The sequence below is a fragment of the Mercenaria mercenaria genome, chromosome 18 (assembly GCF_021730395.1).
Source record: "Mercenaria mercenaria strain notata chromosome 18, MADL_Memer_1, whole genome shotgun sequence".
In the NCBI taxonomy this organism is placed as follows: Eukaryota; Metazoa; Mollusca; class Bivalvia; order Venerida; family Veneridae; genus Mercenaria; species Mercenaria mercenaria.
Window position 1 is genome coordinate 25,305,454 of NC_069378.1, and position 10,655 is coordinate 25,316,108.

Here is a 10,655-nt window from a genome sequence, read left to right on the forward strand (position 1 = left end):
TAACTTTATCTGGAGAAGTATCTGCTACGCTCGCTCGATTCACAAATCCCCTTACAAGTCGTATGAAATTCAGGAAACTGAATGTCCAACTTAAATTAAATACTGTTTAGAAATGGCATAAGATCTTACCATTGGACTGCATGACATCAAGTTTTATACACCGCTTTTGATTACAAAGAGCGGTTTCAATAAGCATTAGACGGCGGCAGGTTGTAATAAATCATTTCATTTTACAATGCACGTACTCATGTTGTGTTAAACAGCTTCCCATTGAGCTGCATGGTATCATGTTTTGTTAGATGATTTCATATTACGATGCATCGCAACAAGTATTTTCAATGCATCGTTTCATGTTTAAATGTGTGAATGAAGTTTTGCATTAAATGGTTTCAAATTACAATGCGTTGAATGCAAATTTATTGCACGAATTGAGTTTTAGACTAGACGGCCTTGAAATGCTACGCACTGACTGACTTGGTTATGAATGGTTTGTATATTTGCTAATTTTGGCGGTACCTGCCGCCCAGCCTTGATAGAGCGCGCACGTATAGGTATCGCGTAGTGCTATGGCGTTTTGAAATGTAACCAAACTAAACAAAAACATAAAACTAAGTCAGTACACTACGTGTTAGTTGCAGTCAGTAATTCGAATAGGAAACTAGAAATTAATCAACCATCTAATGTCATGTAAATAAAGAAACAGTGGCGGCATTTTGTCTTTCGGTTATAAATTATTATTACTCTAAAAATTACAAATCACAATGTATGGGTTAGTCGCTTTACTACTTTGGATATTACTGCCTGTTAATATCTATCATTACAAAAAAAACAACAGCATTTTAATAACATCAAAATGTAAAGGCACCATTATGTTGTTTCATAAAGTGTAAACTCCTGTGTTAGGTTGATCACATTACTTTTATATTGTTTTATACAAAATATCAATAACCCATTTTGCAACTTTTGTTAAAGTGTTTCCACAGTTCACGGTCCATTATACCGACATGCACAAAGTTCAAATTTCTGTGAATATCAGATTTTGTTTGTGGCGTCGCTGCCCAAGCAGAGCTATATTAAAATTTTGACAGTTAGAAGGGAGCGTGAGCAAGACAAAATCTGCTAATCCTATGATTCTATTATACTTTTAATAAGTCTACTTCTGTCAGCTGTCTGGCAAGTGTAACCTAGGAAATCTTAAGTTTTCAATGTAAACGGAAGAAAGTAAACAAATCCATGCGTTACTATTTCAATTTCCCATGCAAGATTTTATCTAAAATTATATATAATCCTTGCGTGTATCAGTGCTATACACTGGGCACGTTAAAGAACCAGGCTGTCTATTCGCAACGAGCTAGGCTAAGTTAGCCGGACAAGTCTGTATCTGATTTCTAATCTCTCTGTCATGGGGGCTTTGTCTCACTCTGTCCCTCTGGTCAGATCGCTCTGTGTCTGTACTGGTAGAGGATGAATTATGCGCCATGTGTGGCTGCATTTGAACTATGTAAAGCGCCTTTGAACGTGAAATTGATCATGAAAAGGGCGCTATATAAATCTGGTATAATAATAATAATAATATTTCAACCAGTCATAAGAATTATTATACGATATCCCAAAGTTTTAATTTGAAAGTGGACTGAATGTAATCGGTAAGCACTTGCCCTGTGGAGGCAGGATGACGTGTAAAGCTCAGGTTTATTCGATAGACTTATTACAGTAAAATATAGGGGTAGTGATAGGAAAAAATATTATTTCGATATTTCAGGTCATTTAAGGTCACAATTAAATCTATCATATATAAGTCAATCTGATCAAATATATACATTTTACAAGGATACAGATATTTTGTATAGACTTGGAGGAGGTGTGTCAGGCACAACACTAATGCCCGTGACCCCGACCCCCACCCCCATTTTTAGGTTAAATAGACCTTATGCTCCCAGGGTAGGGCTTTAAGCCAGGTTCTAAGCGCGAGGTAATCTCGAGAGAAAATCTCGAGTGTAGAAGTCAGAGGTGCTAGGTCATTTGCACTCTCTTAACAACCCCAGCACCATGCGACCCATGGACTGTCAGCTGTGTACTATATCGTTGCAATATCAGATATTATCTTTGAAACGCAGGAACTTCCTTCGAGCAGACACATCACCAGCAACTACATTTTTACCAAATGTGACATTATATTCTAATATTATATACGTACGTATAACTTCGTTTTATGAGGTATAATCGTTCCTAAATACTGTAATATAATCTCGTACGTGAATTAAGTTTGATTTTTAAGTAAACCGACATACGTTCTTCTAAATATGATATTTGATGTAATTTATATAACACGATTTTACACGGTTATGAAATAATCACGGTTATGATGATAATAAAAGTCTCAAATTGAATATTACAGAAAAATCGATGGACCAATCACATTGCCTTTTAAACAGTCGTATATAACTGTATTCAAAACAAAGTGTTCTAAATGTAATATTACAGTTACTGGATATTTTAAATCGTGTAAAATACAGGCTATCATTTCGGAGTTTGTGCGTACATTTTTTCAGCAATACAACATGCTTTTTGCTTTTTTATTCTCACTGGCTGTCCTTCCTGTCGTGCAAAGTGGATGTGGCAACCACAAAGATTGTTTTTCTTGCGCAAGCTCAAGTTTGTTTTCTGTAAACTGCCGATGGTGTGAAATGTCTCAAACCTGCCATGCACCGGGATCAGGAAATAACTCGTGTAAGAAATGCACCGACAGTGATATTTCCAAACTGTGTAGCGTCACAGAAGCTGGAAAATGTAACAGAAATGATTTACATAGTGGAAAGAGTGGAGAATTTGAGCCATATGATGCCTTCAATGCCGCACTATTCTCTGCAGTGGCTTACACAGATTATCCTGCGGGCTGTGCAAATAAGATTCTTCCAGGTTTTCTTGAAGTTGTCGAGGTGATAGGGCGGAGATGTAATTATCTCTTTAAATATAAGGAGTGTTTTGCATTTACTGCAGTATCACATGCTTGGAAAAAGATCATTCTTGCTTATCGGGGAACAGCAAGTCCGCTACAACTTATTGAAGAAGCTGTTACAGCTCTTAAATTTAAAGTACCTGCTAAAGGTGGTGGTAATGTTCAGGCGTACTTCAGGAACGCAAACGATCGAATTTATCCATGCGCTAAGTCAAGTATTAAAGATTTAGTTCAGAAGTACCCACATTACCGGGTAGTCGTGACTGGACATTCTTTGGGTGGAGCTATTGCATCTGTTGCATCAGCTCAGCTGTCGTTTGATAACGTAATTGACAAGGATAAAACAACGCTTTACACTTTTGGAATGCCGAGAGCTGGAGACCGACCCTATGCCGAGAACCATGATAGGCTTGTCCCAAAAAGCTGGCGGGTCGTGCATTTCAGGGATACTGTAGCTGATGTACCGAAAAGGACACTCCTTTCTAGTAGTCCCTTTCATCATCAACGAGAGATCTTCTATGGAAAAAACATGTCTATGTTCAGTGATTACATTGAATGCTTTAAGTACGAAGATCCGGAATGTAAAAACAGCGTATACACATCAACATCGTCCATTGATTATCACAGAATTTACTATGGTATAAACGTCGGATCACACTGTGACGACAAGATGAATAGGCGACGTAAAAGGTCCGATGCAGATTCAGACATGAGCCATCTTTTCTCAAATGATACATGCAAGCGGATCAAAGTTGCTGACCTGCCAACCAGTGGGGCTGTGATATATGTGCATACAGCGATGAGTATCACAGCAGTATTTTTGTTCTATGTAGCACTGCGACCTGTACAATGCTGAGGAAGAATGGCTACAAACGTCAATGTGGAAACAATATTTTACAATGGCATATTAATGTATTTTTGTTGTTGCTTTGATAAAATATATCACGAAAAATAGGTTAGATAGGGCGAAATTAGGTAGAAAAAAACTCGTTTGGGAGATAGATAGATGTAAATATGTTAAGAAGTATTTTAGATCCTTTTAGATATAATGACATATGTACATTTTTGGTAAATTTCCATGTTCTATTATTGTATTGCGTGCGAATATCTAGCATGGGTATATGCAAAGCAAGGGTATTGATCAAACTTAAAGTCATGTGCATGCTACCAACAAGCATTCATTTATAACACAATCTATGTATTTAATCAGCATGTTAAAATGCCACCACAATTTCGCTATAATATTCATGATTGTCGTATCTCTCGTTAAACCGCTGTAAATGATATGTCTTAAAATTTTAAACTATTGTTGCCAAATATTGACTTAAGTTTAAGATTACATAATTATTATTTGAAAAGGTTATATGCCTCCAAACAGACAATACTTCAGAGACTAAACTACCGAAAACAGAAGCAGAAATCGGCAATTTTCAGTGTCGTATTTTGTAACTTTGACAAAAAATTATATTCTTTTACTCATAAACACGTATTTAAATAAGAATGCAAGCAGATATTCGTTTTGATAAATGATAAATACTTCTTCTTATTGATAAGCAGTGCTTGGATTAGTGTTGTTTTATTTTCTGATCTTTTGCGATCATGGGGTTCATTCAATATCTAATAAACCGGTGTTTCGGGCGTGAGGGGTATGGTATTTTCCAATATATTCTGTGAATCAAACCGAGATCATTCATTTTGCCTGGTTGCATTCTATACTTTGAAAAGGTTTTCAACTAGATTTATAAGAGTTTTGTTTAAATTCTTAGGTATGATTTCTTTATAGAAAAACAATCTGTTAAAACCTTTCAGTATTGCTTGGTAGGACCTTCTGTGTAATTTCAAACCTTATGAAATTACATTTAGGCGTACACATGCTTTTATGTCTTGTTAGAACTAAAACATCTTATAAAGATAAACATCTTATAAAGATATATTTTGTAATCATCGTGACTTTAAAATGTTCATATAAACAATGTGTTAGAAAGATAAGTTAGAAAACTTTGCATTCACATTGTCATTTATTATCATTATCAAATCTTAACACATACATGTAAACCGCTGATACTGATTACGTCTTGTGCCGTTGGATGCTACTAATGAATTATACTCTAAAAGTAAATAAACACATTAACAGTCGATTAAGTCCTTTTGTGTAGCTTTTGTCACTTATCCCCTACTCTGGCACAATGTTTATACTTCATTATCAGATTACTCGAAATTACTCCTTATTTTAAAATAAGAAAACTCCATAGGTTCTTGATTGAATCTTTACACAGATTGTTCCAATTATTCAGATTTTGGTTTTCGGTAGACGCGGTCACTTTTCCTACATGCATATAACCGGAATTCTAAACATTCTCTAGGGGCCTCCGTGGCCGAGTGGTTAAGGTCGCTGACTTCAAATCACTTGCCCTTCATCGATGTGGGTTCAAGCCTCACTCGGGGCGTTGAATTATTCATCTGAAGAAGCCATCCAGCTGGCTTACGGAAGGTCGGTGGTTCTACCCAGGTGCCCGCTCTTGATGAAACAACGCACGGAGGAGCACCTGGGATCTTCCTCCACCATTAAAGCTGGAAAGTCGCCATATGACCTATCATGTGTCGGTGCGACGTTAAAAAAACAAAAAAAAACATTCTCTATGTCAGGAACTGTTGGCTTGAGGTTTTACCACGATTGTTAAGAGTACTCCTATTCTTGAAACAATATTGGTGTCAGAGATCATGGCCATTTTTGTATACAACGGAAACATTAAAATTATTCCTGTATAAAATCTCTGGTCTAATCTTATAATAAAAAAAAAACAACAAGAAAATGAATAGCTGAAACTAGAAAAATAACCTTCCCACTTTAGTTCATTATTTGTTCGTTTGTATAGGTATCGCGTAGTATTATGGCGTTTAAAATGTAACCAAACAAAATAGTAACATAAAACTAAGTCAGTTCACTACGTTTACAATGCAGTCAGTGATACCTCGTTGGCCGAGCGGTAACGATATTCGTATCATACTTATCCGTTGGGAGTTCGACTCCCAGACCCGTAAAAATCACATTTTTAAAACTAAATCTTATTTCGTTTCCTTCAATACGACTCAACGAAAACAAAAGGAGATTAGCTGATCTAGTTCTAACTTTTTCAATAGCTTATATATGTCACTAATAGACATTTGCGAATTAAGTCTACGTGGACTGTGAACACCTAAGACGATCGATTTTTCAAGGGGACCGTCTCAACATGATAATTTTAATTTATGTGTAGTAGGAAAACATTCCTATAATGATGTTAAGGTCTGGCTTATTATGTCACCGCACAGGATAAGATTTGGATTTGTCTGTCCGTCCGTCTGTTTTGTCAGAGAGAAATGTTTTGTTATGCATATCGCAAAAAGTATTTGATCTAGCGTAAACTTTCCTGAAATGTTCTTCAATATTATAAGCTGCGACAAAGTTGAAAAGATGAGCTATGCTGATCGCAATGTATCCGCATTCCATCGTCTTCGTCGTCCGAAATGAAAAAAAAATGTAAACTGGATCAGCTGGGATCAAAATGTAGGTCAGCAGGTAAAACATTGTGAAAACTGTAGAAAACGTAATATCTTTGCCCGAAGGAACATATTTTGGAATACTACAGGTGTACATCTGACCGTCTGCCTGTCTGACTGTGTGTCCGTCTGTCCGTTAGCAATTTCGTGTCGACTTTTCTCTGTAACTCGTAAACCCCTTGAAGGATTTTAAACAAACTTGATACAAATGTTCTCCACATCAAGACGACGTACAGAGAGCCTGTATCAGGTGGCTTGCTTTAAGGTAAAGGTTACACTTAGGGGTCGAGGTCATATGACTTTGTTTCGTGTCCGCTCTGTAACTCTTGATCTGCTTGAAGGGTTTTACAGAAACATTGCACAAATGTCCATCAGAGCGCATGTTTTGGATGGCTTGCTACAAGGTCAATGTCACACTTAGGGGTCAAAGATCATATAACTTTGTTTCGAGTGCCAAGTGTAACTCTTGAAATGCTAGAAGGTTTTAAAAAAACTTGGCACAAATATTCACCACATTGAGACGACGTGCAGAGCACATGGCTCGCTTCAAGGTAAAGGTCACACTTAAGGGTTAAAGGTCACAGGACTTTATTTTGTGTTTATGTTGCTTTGCATTGCGGTGCTCTTGTTTTTACTTTAGATTCATTTTTTGTTCACTTACAATATTTTTATTAAATAACTTCCCTTTTAGGTTACTATAAATAGGTTATTTTGTAACTTTTTTATGACTGGCCGTAGGTAAAAACCGAGACCATTTTTCTTTGGTACAACATGGATGGTACCTGCAAAATTAAGGTGTATTTTGACATATCTGTACCTGGTAATGATTTTAGTGGACTTAAGAGTTTCGGGGAATTTCTTCCCTTTGTTGTCCTTTCCTTAGGGCTTCAACAGTAAAGTCCTTTAAATTTTGCTTCCATCCTCTGATGACTTGATCAGAAACTTTAACCAAAAAGGGACATAATTCTGTCAAAATTCAAATCAGAGTTATGAGGGTTTTTTTCTGTTGTAGAATTCGATAGTAAATAACTATTTTAAGTTTCAAGACAATAGCTTTAATAGTAACAGAGATATTTGACTTGATCAAAAACTTTAACCAAAAATTCTAATTTAAAAGTGGGCATTATTCTGTCAAAATTCAAATCAGGGTTATGGGGATTATTTCTCCCGGTGTAGACTTTGATAGTAAACAAGAATTTTAAGTTTCAAGTCAATAGCTTTGATAGTAACAGAGATATTTCACTTTATCGAGAACTTTAACCAAAAATACTAAGTTAAAAGGGGGCATAATTCTGTCAAAATTCAAATCAGAGTTTTAGGGATTGTTTCTCCTGGTGTAGACGTTGATAGTAAATTAGTATTTTAAGTTTCAGGTCAATAGCTTTGATAGTAACAGAGATATTTGACTTTATCAAAAACTTTAACCAACGGCGACGCCGACGCCGGAGCGAGAGCAATAGCTCTACTTTTGCTTCAAAATATCGAGCTAAAAACAGGCACATCTAAATTTATATCACCTACCGCATAGTGATGATATAATAATCCAAACCCTATTGCCGTGATAAACTATTTTTCCTACCGCACATAATATAATCAAATTATGTTGAGACGGTCCCCTTGAAAAATCGATCGTCTTACGTGTCCACAGTCCACGTAGACTTAATTGGCAAATGTCTATTTGCACGTAGGTATGTTTAGATATACTCCAAGTTAAATGATTTACTTTAAACTAGAGTGTAACTGATTGTTTATTTATGTATATTTAAAATTACGAGATGATACTGAGAGATGCGTGTGCGCTCTTTTATTACTGAAGGAAGCAAAATATTTTGGTAAAGAGTTTTGTCGTGCTGCCCACGTGATGAAAGTATCTTAAAGTACTGTCGCGTCTCGTTACATATTTATATCAATGTTTACAAAATAAAGCGTTGCAACTGTTTAAGAAAGTGCATGTTAAAAGCTGCCAACATACGAATGTTCGCGCAAATCCGGAAACTAGAAACTTATCAACCATTAAGTGTCATGTGTCATATCCTTTTAAAAGGATACATTTTTTTTATAGACTTGGAGGAGGTCTGCCCATAGACATTCGAAATGCCAGGCCCATCAGTGTACACACTGATGCCCGTGACCCCCTTCCCTAACCCCCGCTGTTGGGTTAGGTAGACCTTATGCTCCCAGGGTAGGTCTTTTGGCAAGTAGCTACATTCTAGGTTATCCAGGAAGAAATTCTTGAGTCTTGAAGATAGAAGTGTTCTCTTAACTCACCACAGTACCATGCAACCTACGTGTTAAAGCTGTATACCATATCGTTGCAATAACACAACTTTAATATCTTTCAAACGAAGGAGCTTCCTTTATGCAGACATATCAATAGCAACAGCTTTTTTACCAAATGTGACATGATATTCTAATAATATACATACGTACAACTTCGTTTAATGAGGTATCAATGTTTCCAGTGGCTAAGGTGTCAGCCGCTCAATCCAGGGGTCATGGGTTCGAGTCCCACTGGGGTCGCAACCATGACTTCTCATATGACACCAGTACTGGCTTTTCCAGTAAGCGGACTCGAGAGTGGTTCCTATAAGCTTGAGGCTTTTGTCACAATCGTGCTAAAACAAATTAGTATAAACTACCGACCTTGATACTGTAACGTAACGTTAAACAAGTTTGAGGGTTTAGCAAGCGGACATACTTTCTGCCAAATATACTATTTGATTTATTTTATATGGCACGTATTATACACGGTTATGAGATAATCGCGGTTGTTATAATAATAATAATAGTCTCAATATTACACAAAAATCGATGGACCAATTACATTGCTTTTTAAACAGTCGTGTATATAACTGCATTCAAAACAAAGTGTTCTAAATGTAATATTACAGTTTCTGAATATTTTGAATCGTGTAAAATACAGACGATATTTTCATAGTTTGTGTGTACATTTCCTTAACAATATATTAAAATGATTTTTGTAATTTTGTTCTCACTTGCTGTACTTCTGTCGTGCAAAGTGGATGTGGGGACCACAAAGATTGTTTTTCTTGTGCAAGCTCAAGTTTGTTTTCTGTAAACTGCCGATGGTGTGAAATATCTCAAACCTGCCATGCACAGGGATCAGATAATAACTCGTATACGAAATGCACCGACAGTGACATTTCCAAACTGTGTAGCGTCAAAGAAGCTGACAAATGTAACAGAAATAGCCTAAATAATGGAAAGAGTGGAGAATTTGAACCATATGATGCATTCTATGCCGCACTTTTCTCTGCAGTTGCTTCCGCAGATTATCCCGCGGGCTGTGCAAATAAGATTCTTTCAGGCTTCCTTGATGTTGTCGAGGTGATAGAGCGGAGATGTAATTATCTCTTTAAATATAAAGAGTGTTTTGCATTTACTGCAGAATCACATAGATTGAAAAAGATCATTCTTGCTTACCGAGGAACAGCAAGTCCGCTACAACTTGTTGATGAAATTGTTACAACTGCTTTATTTAAAGTACCTGCTAAAGGTGGTGGAAATGTTCAGGCGTACTTCAAGAACGCAAACGATCGAATTTATCCATGCGCTAAGGCAAGTATAAAAGACTTAGTTAAGAAGTACCCACATTACCGAGTAGTCGTGACTGGACATTCTTTAGGTGGTGCTATTGCATCTGTTGCATCAGCGCAGCTATCATTTGATAACGTAATTGACAAGGATAAAACAACGCTTTACACTTTTGGAATGCCGAGAGCTTGATACCGACCTTATGCCGAGAACCATGATAGGCTTGTCCCAAAAAGCTGGCGGATCGTGCATTTCAGGGATACTGTAGCTAATGTACCGATAAAGACACCATTTTCTAGCAGCCCTTATCATCACCAACGAGAGATCTTCTATGGAAAAAACATGTCTGTATTCAGTGATTACATTGAACTAAGATCCAGAATGTAAAAACACCGCATCGACATCAACATCGTTCATTAATTATCATAGAATTTACTATGGTATGAACGTCGGATCACACTGTGACGACAAAATGAATAGGCGACGTAAAAGGTCTGATGCAAATTCAGACATGAGCCATCTTTTCTCAAATGATACGCGCAAGCGGATCAAAGTTGCTGACCTGCCAACCAGTGGGGCTGTGATATATGTGCATACTCTG

General features: G+C 36.8%; 2 protein-coding genes across 2 annotated transcripts; both read left to right on the forward strand.

Annotated features, from left to right (window-relative positions):
• The first annotated feature begins 2,687 nt into the window (after positions 1-2,687).
• On the forward strand, positions 2,688-3,815 carry LOC128550521 (lipase ZK262.3-like). The gene has a single exon (XM_053529730.1). The coding sequence runs from the start codon at positions 2,688-2,690 to the stop codon at positions 3,813-3,815; it is 1,128 nt and encodes a 375-aa protein (XP_053385705.1).
• A 257-nt stretch (positions 3,816-4,072) lies between these two features.
• Positions 4,073-10,246, forward strand: LOC128550522 (lipase ZK262.3-like). Its single transcript, XM_053529731.1, has 2 exons — positions 4,073-4,093; positions 9,620-10,246. Exons 1-2 carry the CDS (start codon positions 4,073-4,075, stop codon positions 10,244-10,246), a joined length of 648 nt encoding a protein of 215 aa, XP_053385706.1.
• The last annotated feature ends 409 nt before the right edge of the window (positions 10,247-10,655 follow it).